The 19392-nt window shown below is 36.9% G+C and overlaps 1 protein-coding gene across 2 annotated transcripts in view; it reads left to right on the forward strand.

Annotated features, from left to right (window-relative positions):
• Positions 1 to 365: 365 nt before the first annotated feature.
• LOC131168227 (uncharacterized) overlaps positions 366 to 19392 on the forward strand; it is a 39006-nt gene continuing 19979 nt past the window's right edge. Inside the window, exons 1-5 of one of the 2 annotated variants that reach the window (XM_058127524.1) lie at positions 366 to 490; positions 726 to 922; positions 1067 to 1147; positions 2911 to 3031; positions 4070 to 4375. In XM_058127524.1, coding sequence (XP_057983507.1) covers positions 726 to 922; positions 1067 to 1147; positions 2911 to 3031; positions 4070 to 4375 — 705 coding nt within the window. In that variant the 5' untranslated portion in view covers positions 366 to 490. The remainder of the gene's footprint in view (positions 491 to 725; positions 923 to 1066; positions 1148 to 2910; positions 3032 to 4069; positions 4376 to 19392) is intronic. The other variant, XM_058127523.1, reaches the window with a different exon arrangement.

Below are 19392 nucleotides of genomic sequence, written 5' to 3' on the forward strand. Positions count from 1 at the left end.
AATCATTTCTTTGACTTACTGTATGTTGGTGAAGAAAAATATGATAAAATAAAATAAAGACTACAACTCTAAGTTTATGACTTGATACATTATTCAAGAAATAGACCACATTAATTAAAGCCTAAAAGGGGACATTTCAATCTTTTGTTACTTTTATTTTATGTAGTATTAGAACAGCGTCCATCTTATTCAATCAGCTATTGCAGTAATTTTTTTTTAATTGTCATTTTAAATGGAATTTTTAAAAAATTTTAGAATAAATAAATTATATTTTTTAAATGGTGACCGTTATCCGCCCGTTTAGGGAGTTTAACATCGGCTCGTTTATGACCCGCCCACTGGTGACCCGTCCGGACCCTGCCCGCCCGTCCGCCCGCCCATTTTGCCACCCCTAGGTCCGCTCCGTTTCCAGTGAGGTTTCCAACTTTACCTTTTCCGTCATTCTGGTTGTCTCGCCTCTGATTCTGAGTGTCTCTGCTTCTAGTTTCTGGTAATTATCTTCTTCTTGTTCTTCTTCTTTCTGCTTCTTCTTGTTCTCTTTTTTCTTCTGATGATGATGATTTCTGGAACAATTAGTTTTGGGCAGTGTGTTAGGTCCAGCACATTCAAGGCTTGCTTGCAATCTTTGGGACAAAATAAATTAGTGCTTTGAAAAAATTTCACGTTTTATGCTTTTCCGCAATTTGTTTCACCAATCCGCGTTTTTCCCCCCACTGAATGCGTAGATGAGATTTAAAAGGCAGAAGCGCCATCGCAAGACTGTGAAGTTCTACACAACATGCTTTGGTTTCCGAGAGCCCTTTAAGGTGCTGTGCGATGGAACTTTTTTGCACCATCTCGTTGCCAATCATATTCGCATTACGCCCCCTAATGATGCAGTCTCTAGTCTCCTCGGTGCCAAAACAAAGCTCTTCACTACCAGGTACGCGATTCTTCTTTCTGTTTATATCGAAGCCAAAAGATGCTTTTGTATTTATTTCGGCATATGTATTATGGGTTCATGCGACCCAATATTTGGTATGTTCCAACACTATTTTTTCATTTTTGACAATGTTTTGGATTGTAGATGTGTTCTCACGGAGCTAAAAAGCCTCGGTGATTCCCATTCAGAGTCTCTTAAGTTAGCCCATAACCTCACAACTGCGAGGTCATCTCTCTCTCTCTCTCTCTCTCTCTCTCTCTTTCTGCTGTTGTGTGTTTTTGTGGTAGTGTGTGGCATCAAGTAAAGCATGGATTTGAACATGCCGTCTTTTCACCTACTTGCCTATTAGAAGGGAACAAAATAGTTTGATTGTAATAAATTTAGCGAGGTGTTTGTGTGCACTTGATTGCCTCTTAATATGTTGGTCTCTTAATTTTGAACCAATCTAGTTTGGGTGTTTGATTACAAGAAGAAGAAGAAGAAGAAGAAGAAGCAGCCTTAAGTTCCATTAGGTGGGGTTGGGTGAATGGATTTTTTTTCTACAATTCACCCTATCAATAGCATTTTCTTGTACTTTTTCCCACCACCTCATTCTAAGTTATTTTAGGCCTAACCTTACCCCTTTTCATACTAGAAACAATAACTAATCCACTCCTCCTCACAGGTGCTCTACTAGGCATGTGTTCAAATGTTCAAATCATCTAAGCCGCCCTTCCCTTATCTTGTCTTTGACCTGTGCTATGCCTTAATTATTGTGTATACGCTCATTCCTTAATTTATCTTTTAATATTATAGCATTTATCCACCTTAACATTCTCATTTTGGCATACATGTTATTTCTCAGTTGCTCAACATTTTGAATCATTAAGCATATCTAGCCTTATAGTCGTCTTATAAAATTTTCCTTTTAATTTTAAGGGTATTCTACGATCACATAATACACTTGATGCACTCCTCCATTTTATCCAACCAAATTTAATTCTATGTATTCTTATTCAGTTTCTCCTTCTGCTTGTATAATAGATCCAAGATATCAAAATCTATTAGTGCTAATAATTTTTTGATTTTCAAGTTTTATCTTAACCTTGCTACTCTTCTTTACGTTACTGAAATTACATTTCATATATTCTGTCTTATTCCTACTTATCCTAAAACCTTTGGACTTTAATGCGGTTCTCCAAAGTTCTAACTTAGATTTCACTCAGCTACTAACATCAATCAATGCAATATCATTTGTGAACAACATACACCAAGGGATCTCTTCTCCAATATTTCTAGTAAGTTCATCAATCACTAAAGTAAAAAGATAAAGATTTAAAGTAAAACCTTGATGTACACATATTGTGATTAAAAAATTTTTAGATTCTCCTCCTATAATCCTAACGCTAGTTGTTATGCTATCGTATATATCCTTAACGACCTCAGTATATCCACTACAAACCCCTTTCTTTTCTAAGACACGCTAAAGAACTTCCCTAGGTACTCTATCATATGCTTTATCTAGGTCAATAAAAATCATATACAAGCCGCTCTTATTTTCCCTAGGTACTTGATGTTTGATTGCACCTCTTAATACCCTTGAAATTAGTAGTCTGATCCCTTAAAAACCCTCTTATTTGTTCAAAGATGATTTGACAAGCTCAGAATTCAGTTCAATGACCAGCACTGGACCCTTAATTTTATCAAACTTCCACTTGTAGATACTAGCCTAGTTAGTTGTAAAGGACAAGTTAGGAAAACTTCATTTGTACAAGAAAAGCATCACAAGAAAAATCACAAATGATGTGGCATCTTATAATTTGTTAGAATTTATTGAGGGGAAAAGTAAACTAATTCCAACAAATGGTGGGCTGTCACATATTTTTTCTTGTGATGAATAGAAAAACTCCTAAAGTTAATTTGTTTGGTTTAAAGAATTTCCTTGGATCTAAATGTTGGGATTTTTGAAAACCTTATTCCATTTCTCCATGTGGAATCTTCTTGAGCAGATGTGATCATGAGAGGAGGAAAAGTGCTGTGGCTTGCATCATGGAAATTATTGGAGAAAAGAATCCTGAGCACTTCTTTGTTGCAACCATGGATGCTGAACTGCGGAAGAAGCTTCAGGAGGTTAGTTTGTTTCCTTTCTCATTGGATTCAAATTGTTGCTTTTAGTGTTTTTCATTACATCTTTGGTAGTTAATTCGTTTTGCCTGATTGTACTATCTTAAAGGCTCACTTAATGCAGTTTCTCCTTCATTTGTAGATGGTATACCTCTAATAAAATTAACTCGAAATGTGCATCACTTTTTAGCTATAATTTTGTTAGTGAGAGTCCTTTATATTGTTGAAAATATTTCAAGCTTGAACATAAGTTACTTTATTGATCTGAAAAACAAGACACTATGATAAATACACAGTTTTTTTTTATGTGTCAATGATGCAATTTCTGGTATCAGAATCTTCTTAGTACAACTTGGTTCTCTAGGTGGTTTAAGCTGTAATAGGTGCATGTGTGCATATGTTATGATCAAATTAACTAGCTTGAATTATTTTTGAGATCCTTGGATCTCATCTATGAGCTCAATATCTTTTACCTACACCATCAATGTGGAACACTGGTGGTGACAAACCCTCTTCCAAAAAATCCCACCCTTGAGGGAGGTCCAATCCAATTAAACTGCCGAAATGGGCTTTTGTGTTACCTTTGGTTGGGATTTTGCAACGTGGTGGGCTGGGTTGGTTGGCTCTCAGCCATTTGCAGCACCATGACCCCTTTCCCCAAAAGTGCTAGTTTGATTCACCTTTGAATTCCTTATGTCTTATGGAGCCAATTCTTCCATTACATTGACGTGGGCTGTGACAGAAAAAAAAAACTCAATTTCAGAAAACTGTTATTTGTTGGATGTGTTTACAGTTTGGAATTATTAGAAAGCGTAAGGTATAACCTGGAATGTTTTATGAAAATTTCAAATTGTTGAAAATGGTTTGGGAACGGGGATAAGTTTTGATTACTTGCTCCTGACAAAAAAGAAATTGTTTCAATTTTGACTTGAAAAAAATTACATCAATTTTCTCATATTGCTTCTAATGTGTACAAGCTTGCAGATATACAATGTATGTACAATTTTTCCTATGAAGATATGTTAATTTTATAATTGAGTGCAGGTACCTGGTGTTCCTGTGATGTTTGGTTTGCGTAAGGCACTACTTCTTGAGCAACCATCTGCATTTCAGCGCCAGTTTGTTGCATCTTCTGAAGAGGGTCGCTTGCATATGACAGAGTTGGAATATGATATGTTAAAGAGGAGGACAAAGAACAGGCAGGTATCTCAAGAATCAATGGATTCTTCTGATGCAGATGAAGGTCTAGGAGATCCAATGTCTGAGATAGATGCTGTAAGAAAGACAAATACTACAAGAAAGAGGATGGGTGAAAAGGATAAAGTTCAATTTAAGAGGAAGAGGGCCAAGGTTAGTAGTTTGTAGCCATGATTTTATCTTCCCCCACTTAATCTTAATTGTATTTTTTTTTTCTTTTCAATCACTGATTGTTGACTCCGTGTTTATTATTTTCATTCTATTTTTTTGTGGATATCCTTGTTTGTCAATTTCAATATGATATGCCAAAGGTAAAAAAAATAAAATAGCAGAGAACAAACAAGGTACAATGAAAGTAGAACAATATGTTCTCCAAAGAACAAAAGGCCAAAAATTACAATAAAGCTGGCCTCCAATTCCCTGGTGTTTGGACTGTGACAAACCCCATAAAACCCCGAAAGAATGGGCTGGGAAAGAGGCCGTGAACACTACTCTATCCCATAACTGACTAGGAGAAATTGTGCTATCCTTGAAGTTTCGTGTGTTTCTCTTGATCCAACGGGTCTAAAAAATAGCAAAAACTGTCGCTCCTGCTTTTCCTTTCCTGCTTTTGCCAAAGCCCCAATATCTCTCTAGAAAAAAATTGCCCACAACTCGAGGCGGCACCCAAGCTTCAACAAAACAAGAAAAGAGAGCACTCTGTAGATGTTTGTCACCAACAATGAAGGAAGAGGTATGCATTTATTTCATTAGTCTTGTGGTACATCAGGCATATAATAGGACTGACAGCCTTGTAGGTTCTTCACTTCTTCCAATCTGTTAAAAATATTTCTTATTAATCATATTAAGAGTCATAATCTTGATGGAAGTCTGAATCTTGGAAGGATCTTTTGCCTTCCAAATGATGTGGGAAGGAGTTTCAAGAGGTGAAGGAAAAAGCTTTAGCAGAAAAGAGATGTTGAAACTCATGAGCTGATTTGTTTCGCTGTGCTGTTTGTTTGAGGCTTTCATATTTTAATGTCAGTAGAAATGCCTGCAATGTGCATATGTATGACCACAAAATTAGGCCATCGACTTATTGCATCATAGAGGCATGTTTGAAATTGAATTCTAACATATGCTCATTTGGCTCCAAGGTGTAGACTGCTGTATCTCTCCTTTGTCTCCCCATTCTACCTGTCTCCAAATTTTCTTATGATCTCAAATGTTTGCAAGACTTGATCTCTTTTGCTGATAGGCTTGAATCAATGCAGTCTATTGGTCACAGGCCTCAATTCTTATCTTCTGGCATATTATTGAGATCTGGTTTATAAGATATATGTTTTGTCTCTATGTTTCTGTCTGCTGAGAAATACTACTAAAGATATTATTGGGAAAAACACAAGCATATCTACTAGTTTACAGAAAAAGAAGTTATTATTGAGATAGTTGGAACTTGAAGTTGTAGAAGGAAGGCCAATGACGGCTGGAGTGGGAACTTAGTTGATGGAGAAGGAGAGGAAGTTTAAAGGGGCATGTTACAAATGGTGCTTTAACTAAGAAAACATCCATTGAGATTTCTGTTGACACTAATTGTTTGAGGTTACAAAGTCATCATTAAATTAATCATAAATTTGATTGTAGAAGTATTAGTCATTAAGCTGTAGCATGTAAATATCTAAGTTTATGAATGGAAACCTCCTTTATCTAATACCATATATAATTCCACATTTCTAGCACATGTTCAAACCCTTATAACAAAATCCACCTTGATTCACTTGAAAAATGTTGAAAGAACAAGCTCATTATGGATTTTTTAATGTGAACACATCATTTATTCATTCTTCAATCCTTCCATCTTCTTCTCTTGTTTTACTTAACACATGGATACACAAGGCACATCTACACAAACGATGCACTAACATATATATGTTTAAAGAATTTAGGAATTTAATTTGTTCAGCACCTTGCATTTGTAATAGGATGTACTTGTCTTTTTCTACAGCTTCTAGATTTGAATTGTATATTGCTTATTAATTGTGCAGAGATGCATTTGGTAGAGATAAGACAAACACATTTGAGGCTTTGGGCTGATCACTTGTTAGATCTTTAGTATTCTTTCCTTGATGCTTTAGAACAGATGGCCATTATGCGCACATTTTTTTTTTATAATAAAAAAATTGTATTAAAAGAGAAAAGAATGTGCATCAGAAAAATTAGAAAGAGATAGGAAAAGAAAAAAGAAGAGACAGGGAGAATAAAAAATCCTCGCTTTACATCAATAGAAACTAGTTACAAAGAGCTCAACCTAAACCGAGAACCAACTCAATGTAACAGGGCCAACCAATCCTGCTGCAAGTCTTCCTGAGAAACATGGTGAAAAAAAACCATTTACCGACACCTACAGCGATGCAAGATATACCACTCTAGTCCAAAGCAAATTATTAGTAGTAGCCACAGCTTTGAATATTCTAGCACAATAACCATAACAGTGCAAAGCCATAGAGCTTTCCTATCTTTTCCTTTCTCAAAACCCTTATAAGTAATGATATAAAAGGCTTTCAAAGTGTATGGATAGACCCAATTTTCACCAAATATGCCAAATAACTTATTCCAATTAGCCAACTTGAAAAGGCAACAAAGAAACAGATGTGCATAAGTCTCATTATGTGTACATTTTATCACAAAATTACGCATTATGCTTTGGGAAAGGCACTCTAATCAGTAGAAGTGCATAAAGGCCATCTACTTTCTTGCAAATATTGAGCAGATGAACCTTGTGGGTGCACTTATTGGGTTTCTTTGGGGTCTTCCGCTGTCCAACCTCACTAGGGATTTTTTGGGTTTCTCTTGTAATGAATTTTATAATGTGTTTTTTTTTGTATTTTTTTTCCCATTTAGGTATTTTCCTTGCTGCTTATAGTCTTTCTTCAGCTTTTCTAGCTTGTTGGGGAGGACTTCTTTGTCCTCTAATCGTGTACTCCAATTTTCAGATTTATAATATTGTTCTTTTCATCTATTAAAAAAAATTCATGTGCAGATGAAACATTGAATTGGGTAGATGGAAATAATTTTTTTTTCTTCTTTAAATTGAATCAATCTAGACAAGATGACCTATGGTTCTCGACTTCGTTTTTGTGAATATATTTGGGTGGGTAATATTGCATTGTTCATCTCATTTCCTCATCTTTATTGTTAGTTCTCGGGGCATTATAATTTTGTTACTTCCTTGTTGATATCTGATGGTCATATGCCGTCTTGGGAGTTCATTTCTGAAGAACTCTAAAATTTAAATAATAGGGAGATGGAGGAGCTCTCTTATTTGTTATTGTTGTTGGAGACTTGTCTTCCTTCCACTTGGCGGGATAGTTGTTTATAGTCGTTAGATTCTTTGGCAAAATTATTCCTGTAAATCCTTTTTTTTTTTTTTAAATCATTTGACTAGTGCTAATATGCCCTTTCCGCTCCATGAAAATATTTGGAAGGCCAAAGTTCCCTCTAAAATCAAGGCTTTTATTTGGTTGGCTGTTCTTAAATAGAGTTAACACCGACAATCTGCTGTAGAGTAGGAGACCTATTTCCAGATGTGTATTCTTTACGTTTTGATATTTCACAGAAACATTTTGTTATTTTTTTAGCTTTGCCATTTTGCTTGGAGAATTTGGAATAATAAGCTTTTTTGGCTTATTTGGAAACTCTGACCTTAACCCTAATTGCATGACTGCCGCTAAATCAAACCCTGAACATCATAATACCACGCAACCTGCTGCTGTAGAAGGGTCATCAGCCTCACCAAAGTCCAGGAGCAGGTTCAGCAGTTGCCAGGAAAAGCTGCAGTCACTGGAATCATCCTGGATGCTGTTGTCCTCTTCAACACCTAAAGAAATACCTCATATTTTTGCAAAACTAGCCACATAGCAAGCCACAGATCCTGCTGATCTGCCAGCCCTCAAAATTTTGCAGCCAAAGGAGCCTCCACACACCGGCCAAAAGCAGGCAGTGGGTACCCCATGCGTGGCGCACGAGACACTTTTAAGCAGCCATTTTGCTTTGATTTCCTCCCAAATGTGAGACTCGTGGACTCCATTACTTTGGGTCGTTCTTTTCTCCCATTGTCTGCACAGCCGCTACTATACCGCTTCAAATCAATTGTCGCCTTTGTTATCCGTCCTTGGACAAATTAAAACAGCTAGTCCCTACCTTGAGTTATGTGTCTAGTCTTGAGTGCGAGTCTTGTAGTTGGCAAAATATCATCATGTCCCCTTTGCTTCTTAAGTCAGCAAATGGGCAGATAGTCCTTTTGATGGGGGTCAACATGCCTTACCCATTTCCTTTGCTGATATGGTGACACATGGACGACCTCCCGATGTCCACTCCTTTGCTGACATGGTGACACATGGATGACCTCCATGTCCACTATAATAAAATCTGTTTTGTAGGTACACGTGAGATTTCTTGAAGACCATCTACTTTTGATGGAAGACTTAGTTTGAAGACTTTATTATTATATTGCTTGGATTTGTATTTGCTTGGACATTTTATTTCAAGATTGTTAGGTGCTTAAAGACTCATGTGAAGTATTGAAGCAAGCTTCACCTCAAGACCCATGTGGGCCCCACATGCCTCCAATGGGCCCCACACGGATTGGGCCTCCCTTTGACTTATGTTTCATATTTTAATTTGTAATATTGCAAGACAATTAAGCTTGCTTGCATGTGCATGTTTAGTAATTTGTGTATTTAGTAAGTTGTGAGTGTATTAAATGTGTCTAGTAAGTTGGTGTATTTATTACCTTTATCCGCCATGCTTGTAAGAAGTTAATGTATTGTCCCCCATGCTAGCTAATCTAGTTAATGTATTGTCCCCCCCTGCTAGCTATATATATCCGTTCATTGTAAGAACTAAAAGTTCAGCTGAGTTTGAATATATTGAAAGGAATTTCCTTTGTTAAAGCTTGAAAGCTTTGTCCAATCTTCCAATTGTGTAGTGTGAGGCTATTTTGTTCTCTTCGGAGATCAGGTGGTGAGAGACCACTATCTATCCAATGACTCCATCACCATATCTTCCATTTCTCACCTTCAAGGCCTCCCATCTACCACCCACATGGCCAGCACCTTCATACACCCACACGGCCACCTTCCCTTCATTGCATTGCTGCGTTCATCTTGGTTACTCAAAGCTTATATGAAGGACTTGAACAACATCAAGTCATCCAACAAAATCTTTTGATAAATTCAGCCCTTGCTTGAATCCTTGCTGTATTTTGTGAGCCATTGCTAGTAGCATAAAATTCCATACTTGAATAACCCATTTGAATCCATAGATTGCAACATTGGTACTTGTTAGCTAAAATCAGTTGTATGAATGCTAGTTTGGTAGTTTAGAACTTGAAATCTTGATTTTGAAAGTAACATCTTCTGCATAAAACTAGACTCCTTGATCAGTATACACTTGGGATTATTTTTGAATGGCATCATACACCTTTTCAAAAATCCAACAACATGTGAAATGAAGCATGATTTATGGTGTTTATGTTGGTTAATTAAATTCTTAAGTCAAAATGTTTTGAGTGTATATGCTTGTGTGAGGGTTGAACCGTGGACATAGGTCGATCAATCCCGTCCTACATCATCTTGGTATCAGAGCTTAGGTCGAATTAGGCAAACCCTCTAAGTCCCAACATCCATTAGTAGCTAGCAGGATTTCAGTACTGTCTAAAACCGTCGACAGTTTCAATAAAACAGTCGACGGTTTGGTCTTGTACAACTTGTGCAGATTTTGAACTTTGGGTATTTGGAACGTTAGTTAAGTTAGGTTCACATTTGACCCTACTTTGTGTGACCAAATACCATTCCAAAGGGCTGCCCTAGTATTGGCCGAATAAGCCTCAACCCCTAGGATGTATACTCAAGTCTGAAATCCTTATCTAGGTCGTAGGATTGATGTTGAGAGAGATACTTCAATAGATGAGTTGTCAAGTGATTTAAATGAGAGCGTCAAGTTGAGTTTGCTGAGACGAACTATGATCATTCCCAATGATCATGAGGATTGGCGCCGCACTTCTATTTTCCATACTTACATTAAATGTGGGAGTGAAAGTTGCAAGATGATCATAGATGGTGATAGTTGTATGAATGTCGTGTCTAAATCTGCAGCTGAAAAGTTGGGTTTGAAAGTTGAGCCACACCTACAATCATATAAGGTAGCTTGGGTTGATGCCACTACCATGCCCGTGAGCCATAGATGCCTAGTCCCCATTAAGATTGGTGATTATGAGGACGAGATTTGGTGCGATGTCCTTCCCATGGACGTTGCCCATATTTTGTTAAGAAAACCTTGGTTGTATGATTTGGATGTCTTATATAATAGACGTGCCGACACTTATTCATTTAGGTGTAATGACAAAAGAATCATTTTGAGTGCACTAGAGCCAAAATGAGAGAAAAAGAAGAAGGAAAAGACAAAAACTAATGGAGAATCATTGAATATCATAAGTAAAAATCAGTTTGAGAAGGAAAGTCGAGATACACAGGTAGTGTCTATGGTTGTTACTAGGGAAACTGAAACACCCCTTCCTGAGCATGAAATACCATTAGAAGTATCACCTATACTTTCCAAGTTCGAGGATGTCATTTCTGAGCCACCTAGTGAGTTACCTTCCATGAGAGACATTCAACATGTTATTAACTTTGTTCCTAGTTCATCTTTACCTAATTTACCACATCATAGAGTGAACCCGAAAGAATATAAGGAGTTGATGAAACAAGTGAATGAACTAAGGGAACATGACTTTATTTAGGAGAGCATAAGTCCATGTGTCTGCCCTGCTCTCCTCACTCCCAATAAAGATGACACTTGGAGGATGTGGATCGATAATAGAGCAATTAACAAGATTACCGTGAAGAATAGGTTTCCCAAGACCATTGTTCCCGATAGGGTTGTGAAGCTCGTAAGCTACTTCTGGAAAGCCTTATGGGCATTATTAGGCACCAAACTCCAGTTTTCTAGTGTTTACCACCCCCAAATTGATGGGCAAACTGATAGGAGCTTAGGTGACCTATTGAGATGTCTAGTGGGTGAAAACATAGATTCGTGGGATTTGTGTCTTCCTATGGCTGAATTTACATTGAATAGTTCAGTGAATAGAACCACATGATTGAGTCCTTTTTAGGTTGTCACTGGTTACCAATCTAAGAAGCCCATAGATCTTATCCCATTACCTCCACAGGCTAGAGTGAGCGAACAAGATGATGCTTTTGCAAAGCACATACATGATCTACACTCTGAAATAAGAATGAAAATTAACTTGAATAATGAGCATTATAAATCTAGTGCTAACATACATTGCAGGTTACAAGAATTTTCAGAGGGTGATATGGTTATGGTCCGTATTCGTCCCGAATGGATTCCTGTAGGAAAAGTAAGAAAGATGCATGCTAAAAAATTGGTTCCTTTAAAATTTTTAAAGAAAAATAGTTCTAATGCTTACATGCTTGATATTCTTATTGATTTTGACATAAGCAATGTGCTTAATGTTGAAGATCTAACACCTTTTCTTGAAGCATCATCTTTCGTGGAGCCATTCAATGCTAACCTTGTAGGTGATTCTACTCCATTCCCCACTCATGAACCTGAAAACCCAAAATTGCCTTTGCCTCCACCTTTATCCATTCCAAAGAACCTTGATGAGATTGAAGAGATATTGGATGACAAGACAACATTCACACGAGCAGGATCATACCAAAAGTTCTTGGTCAAGTGAAGAGGCAAACCACTTTCTGAGAGGAGTTGGATTCTTAGAGAGGACCTCCTTCATCTCAACCCGGAGTTGTATTCCCAGTACTTCACTTCTCATTCTTCGGAGAAGAATTCTTTTGGGCTCGGGAGAGATGATGGGGATCAACATGCCTTACCTATTTCCTTTGCCGATATGGTGACACGTGGACGACCTCCCGATGTCTACTCCTTTGCTGACACGGTGACACGTGAACGACCTCCATATGTCCACTATCATAAAATCTGTTTTGTAGCTACACGTGGGATTTCTTGAAGACCATCTACTTTTGATGGAAGACTTTGTTTGAAGACTTTATTATTATTTTGCTTGGATTTGTATTTGCTTGGACATTTTATTTCAAGATTATTAGGTGCTTGAAGACTGAAGTGAAGTATTGAAGCAAGTTCCACCTCAAGACCCATGTGGGCCCCACACAGTTCCAATGGGCACCACACAGATTGGACCTGCCTTTGACTTATGTTTTATTTTTTAATTTGTAATATTGCAAGACAATTAAGCTTCCTTGCATGTGCATGTTTAGTAAGTTGTGTATTTAGTAAGTTGTGATTGTATCAAATGTGTCTAGAAAGTTGGTTTATTTATTACCTTTGTCCCCCATGCTTGTAAGAAGTTAATGTATTGTCCCCCCATGCTAGCTATATATATCCTTTCATTGTAAGAACTAAAAGTTCAGCTGAGTTTGAATATATTGAAAGGAATTTCCTTTGCTAAAATTTGAGAGCTTTGTCCAATCTTCCTATTGTGTAGTGTGAGGTTACGTCGTTCTCTCCGGAGTTCAGGTGGTGAGAGACCACTATTTATCCAACGACTCCATCACCATATCCTCCCTCCCTCACCCTCACGACCTCCCATTTACCACCCACACGGCCAGCACCTTCATGCACCCACATGGCCACCTTCCCTTCATTGCATTGCTGTGTTCATCTTGGTTACTCAAAGCTTGTACAAAGGACTTACAACGTGGTCTAACTTGTGTTGAACAACGTCAAGTCATCCAACAAAATCTTTTGGTAAATTCAGCCCTTGCTTGAATCCTTTTTGTATTTTGTGAGCCATTGCTAGTAGCATAAAATTCCATACTTGAATAACCCATTTGAATCCATAGATTGTAACATTGGTACTTGCTAGCTAAAATCAATTGTATGATTGCTAACTTGGTAGCTTAGAACTTGAAATCTTGATTTTGAAAGTAACATCTTCTGCATAAAACTAGACTCCTTGATTAGTAAACACTTGGGACTTATTTTTTGATGACATCATACACCTTTCAAAAATCCAACATGTGAAATGAAGCATGATTTATGGTGTTTATGTTGGTTAATTAAATTCTTAAATCAAAGTGTTTTGAGTGTATGTGCTTGTGTAAGGGTTGAACCGTAGGACATAGGTCGATCAATCTCGTCCTACATCACCTTTTGTGCTCGTCCATTTTGATGTTTGGGGCCCTAGTTGTGTCACGTCGAAATTGGGGTTTCGGTGCTTTGTTACATTTGTCGATGACTACTCTAGGATGACTTGATTGTATTTGATGAAAGATTGTTCTGATTTTAATATCTTTTTATGCTTTCTGTTCTCAAATAAAGACTTAGTTTGATATGCCAGTCAAGATACTTCGTAGTGATAATGCCAAGGAGTACGTCAGTACCCAATTCAGTACCTATATGATTAATTCTAGTATGACCCGTAAGTCAACTTGTGCCCACACTCCACAATGAAATGGAGTTGGAGAATGGAAAAAACAGACATATTCTTGAAGTCACTCGTACCCTATTGTTTCGAACGAATGTTCCTAAAGTTTTTTGGAGTGATTCCGTGCTCATTGCTTGCTTTCTCATTAATAAAATGCCATCCTTTGTCCTTGGTGGTAAAATTCCATATTCAGTTAGCTTCCCTAAGGCTCCTTTGTTCTCCTTTCCTTGTATATTTGGTTGTGTCTTTTGTCCATCATTTACCTTCATGAACGGATAAGTTGGATCCTTGTGTTGTCAAATGTATTTTCTAGGGTATTCCTATACTCATAATTGATGTTATATCCCTAATCTACATTGATTCTTTGTCTTTGCTGATGTCATCTTTTTTGAGGCTATCCCATACAACTCTGATTCCTTGAGTTCTATTGACCATGATGAGTCTCTTCCTCTGCCTAGCATTCCGATCCTATCTTATTTCGTTCGTCTAGTCTTTTTGCATCTTTATTCAGTTTGAATCCTTCTCGTCATTTGGATCGTCCCAATTTGCATGTGTACACACACTGACTCAAGGGAGGAGAACCTCCTTCAACATCCACTTCTATGCCTCTAGTTCCCTCGTTACATGATCCTCTTCCCCAAGTAATTGATCTTCCTATTGCTGTTTGAAAAGGTAAATGCACTTGCACTCAACATCTAATCTCTAATTTTGTTTCTTATGTCACCTTTGTACTGCTGCTTTGTTAGTACCTCTGTCTTCAATTCTTTTTCTAAGTCTATTTTTGAAGCTTGGTCCCATTCTGGGTGAAGGAACGCAATGATAGAAGATATGCATGCTCTATAGGATAATGATACTTGACACTTTCCTCCTAATAAGTATGTGTTGGTTGCCGTTGGGTGTACACTGTGAAGGTTAATCCAGATGGTTCCCTGGCTCAATTGTAGGTCCACCTTATTGCTAAGGGATATGCTTAGGTGTATGACTTGGACTATTTAGACACATTCTCTTGTATAGTTGAACTTGCCTTAGTATAACGTTCATCTCCTTAGCCACCACCTATCACTAGCCTCTACATCAACTAGATGTGAACAATGCTTTCCTACATAGTGATCTTTAGGAGGAGGTCTATATGGAGCAACCACCTAGGTTTGTTGCTTAGGGGGGGTGAGGTTTAGTGTGTCGGCTCAAGAAGTCACTATGTGGTTTAAAATAGTCACCTAGGGCATGGTTTGGTGGCTTTAGTGCTGTAGCCCTTGAGTTTGGCTTTCAACAATGTGCTGTTGATCACTCTATATTTTATCATCATACTACATCCAAAAGGATTTTGCTTAGTATGTATGTGTATGATATTGTGTTTGTTGGTGATGATCAAGATATTCAGAGCCTAAAGCTTTTTTTGTTGACTAAGTTTTAGACAAAGGATTTTGGACCATTGAAGTACTTCTTGGGTATAGTAGTATTGAGATTTTGTACTGGAGCTGTCTTGTCATAAAGGGAGTATGTTCTTGATCTTTTAGATGAGACTAGACTGTTGGGATCCAAACCTGTTGATACACCTATGTATCCTAATAGTAAGCTAGTGCCAAATATGGATGATTTGATGCCCAACACACGACAATAACGAAGACTTGTTGGAAAGTTGAATTTTCTCACGGTCATTCGGTTATATATATCTTTTGCAACAAGTGTTGTGAGTTAGTTTCTTGATTATCTATGAACAAGTCATTGGGATGCTGTGATTTGCATCTTGAGATATCTCAAAGGTGCACTTGGGAGAGGTCTCTTATATAAGGATCGAGGTCACACTCATACTCAGGGATATATTGATGTAGGTTGCATTGGGTTATCATTCGATAGAATATCCACAATTGGGTACTGTATCCTTGTTGGTGGAAATTTGGTTTCTTGGAGAAGTAAGAAACAAACTGTAGTGCCAGTCAAATGTTGAGTTAGAGTATAGTGCCATGGCTCACACTACATGTGAACTTGTTTGATTGAAGAACATGTTGGAAGAACTGGGTTTTCCACATTCTCAATGCATGAAGTTGATGTGTGATGTTTAAGCTGTCATTCATATTTCCAACAACCCAGTCTTCCATGTGCAGGAAAAAGACATTGAAGTTGATTACCACTTTGTTCGGGGGAAAACTTGTGTGGAAGCTCATTATCACCACTCCTCATGTGAAGTCTGGTTGATTTATTTACTAAAGTTTTGGGGGTTGCTCATGTTAAATTCATTTGTAACAAGCTAGGAGCATATGGTTTATATGCTCTAGCTTAAGGGGGAGTGCTGATGGTTATCTTAGTCATTTAACATTGTTAGTGTGTTAGTGTTATGTTAACAAGTGAGAGTTAGTAAGGGCATTATGGTAATTGGTATGTACTTTGACATATATTATAAATAGAGGGAGAAATCTATCTTTGTGTGTAGGTCTTCCATTTTACCCAGTTATTCAACATCTATTCTATAGACTTTAATTCTTTTTCTAGAGAAGAACAAGAGGGATTTTGATTAGTCGGGAGGTTGTTAGTAGGCCTAAAGAAGGGGGTTGTGTCTTGCTGTCTTGGTATTTGGTGTTTAAAAAATTTCCATGGTAGGGAAATGGTTGTGGAGATCTTGTTTGTAGCTCCACTCTCTGGGGCATAAGGTGGTTAGGAACAAGTATACTAGTATTGTCACGACCCAAAAATTCATACCATTTTTTTTTTTCATACCACTGATAATTCCTACTAGAATACACCTATGCAGTGGGAAAACATAAAATTGATTAACCATAACTAGAATACTAGAATTCTGTATTTTCCCCAAAATATATACATATTTACACAGCTACCTAGAGGTACCTACCAGAACACCTAAATTCTACTAACAAATACATCATCCCAAAACACTTACCTTTCAGACAGGGCGTACTAACAATCTCTTTGTCTCTGAGCCTGATCTGCTCGTCTAATTGGATCACCTGAAAAATGTTAAATTACTGGGATGAGACAACTCTTAGTAAGATGAAATATGCTACTACCAGTGTGTGGCAACTGAGTTTACATGAGTAATATACTGATAAATGATTGAAACTGAAATAGCATGTAGGACAATATAAAGCATATTGGTTTAAAATACAACTGTAATATCTGAGTTTTCTATTTAATCATACTTGTAGTAACTATTAATATATTTGCTATTTTTTGTAAAGCTATATATATAAATAATGGTGAAAAACTTCCCTAGATGGCTGTATGTCGTCATGATTTAACCCCTCATGACAAGGTTGTGTGGCCCGTCGGCGGGACTTAACACTGGTTGGCTTACCAGGATAAGTCAACCGAAAACCTCTACTATCAGATCGGCCGCCTCAACCCAGACTACTGGGGAGCCTGCAATCCCTCCCAATGCACGGTCGACTACACATAAAATTCGCACACTATCTGAGATATGTGGTTGCACTCTGAACTGAAATAGTTACAGTACTGTGCTCTAATAACTGAACTGAACTGATCCATCAGGGTTTGATACTGTATAATACTAATATATATAATTATCTTACTGGTTTACCATGATTATGTTATAACTAAAATAACCATAACATTATATATGCTGATCTGAATAACTGAAATATCTAAATATCTGTATAATAGAGATATCTGAATAACAATTGGTTCTGAAATCTAATTATCATGGTATTCTGTAATATGCTGTAAAATATATGTTTCTGTGTATATACTAAAAAACATGGTACTCTGAAAAATTGTATAAATTCTGTACTGATCTAATATTAACTCATGCCACACAACTAAATAAATAAAAACCCCTGTACTAAAATCTGTATTTTCCTAATAATAGAAGTAATTTATAGTCTATATAATTTTCCCTGAACACACACACACACACACACACACACACACACATATATATATATATATATATTAATTACTGATAAAATTTCTAAAATTACTAGCATTACATATTTCCCTTACCTGGCAAACTAAGTTCGTCTGCTAATTTCTAACTCACGTCCACGGCGTTCACAAATTCAAAATCCTGAAATTATACATATATATCTCCCTGTCAATCAACTGAATATTTAGAATAATTTCCATACTCACATTTCCTAAATTATAAACTATCTATCATTTACCTGAGTTCCCGAGAATACCCACCAAAATCCTTAACCTGCCTGCGGTGTCTACACCAAACCCTGAATTTTACAAAATTCTAATTTCTCAATTTACTCCAAAAATACATTCACAACTAAACTTATATCTTCAATAATTAAATAAACTAACCATAAACACCCTTACCTCAGTTTTGGGAAAGTGCCCCAAAACCCCAAATTGAAATTTTGCTTTACTTTACGTTGTAGAGAATCCTCCCAGGAACCCTGTGATGGTTCTTGATCGTTGAAATGAGGCTTAATGGAGTAGAAATTGTAGAGAGAAGGGGAGGGGTTTCGTGGGTTTTAGTGAGAGAGAGAAGAGAGAAATGAATTTTACAAACTAAACAAGCTTGCAGGATCTTATACTCTCAGTACTGTCTCAGAAAACCGTCGCCGGTTTTCTATTATCCAGCCCAAAATTTACCTTTTTACCTTTACCCGGCCACGGTAAATATCCAAAACCGTTGCTGGTTTTCTGGCCCTTTCAGAAAACAGTCACTGGTTTTCTCCTGCCTTAGCCAAAAATCCACTTTTCTCATTTTTCTTTATTATTCTTTTTTTCGGGTCTCTACAAGTATAGCCTTCAACGGTGGTATGCTAGAGGAGCTGTATATGCCATGCATGCTAGTTAGTGGTTGTTCATTTCTCACGGTTCTTATTTATTTGATCTATTTACTACTTATAAAATTGAGGATGGATCTTCTCTTCATTTATGGATGATGTTTGGATTAGAAATGCTCCTTTCTTTGTCTCTTTTCCTTGACTTTATGGACTTCCAAATTCCAAATCATCTTTATGTTCCAGTTCACTCTTTCTAATTGATGGAGGGGAAATCTAGTTTTATTCTTTTTTCTTGGCAGATGCCTTGTCCTCCTTTTATCTTTTTCCTTTGAGTAAATCTTCTTTTTGTTGACAAAAAAAAATTTGATTTGTAAACTTGAGCTGTCTAACTACTTCTAATGGTTATATTTGAGCTTGGATGTGGAGGGTTGTCACTAGAATGGCCTTACTGAATTTTGAAGGTATATGAGAGGATAGGAGTTTGTTGATTAAAAAGTTGAGGGTAATAAGAAGTTTCCTGCATGATTGCATATCAAAGCACAGGAAATGCATGTTGGTTCTTGCAGTTTGTCATTTTGCTCATATTTCTCATTACCCAGTAGTTAATTTATTTATTTTAATTATAAATATTAGTGATATGTGAGCTCAAAATGACTAAATCATATATACTTTTCTGAAGGAGATGTATATTTGTTTGAAATGGTTTGGGCACCTATACTTGATGGATATCACTTGATGAGCATCAGGCACTCACTGTGTCCAAAAGTTAAAACATATTTATATATATATAAAAAAAACAACATTTTGGATGCACCTAAGATATTGTTCAGTACATTTAATTACGTTTGTTTTTTGGTTAGCAAAAGAAATTCATTAATGAGCGAAAGAAAGAAGTACATACCAAGAATAACGAAAGTTCAGTTCTCCAATCCCTCTGGAGATCAAACAAAGAATATTCCCCCCTCCTACACAAATTCTTTAAGCATGTG

Source organism: Malania oleifera, chromosome 11, assembly GCF_029873635.1.
Source record: "Malania oleifera isolate guangnan ecotype guangnan chromosome 11, ASM2987363v1, whole genome shotgun sequence".
Lineage (NCBI taxonomy): Eukaryota > Viridiplantae > Streptophyta > Magnoliopsida > Santalales > Ximeniaceae > Malania > Malania oleifera.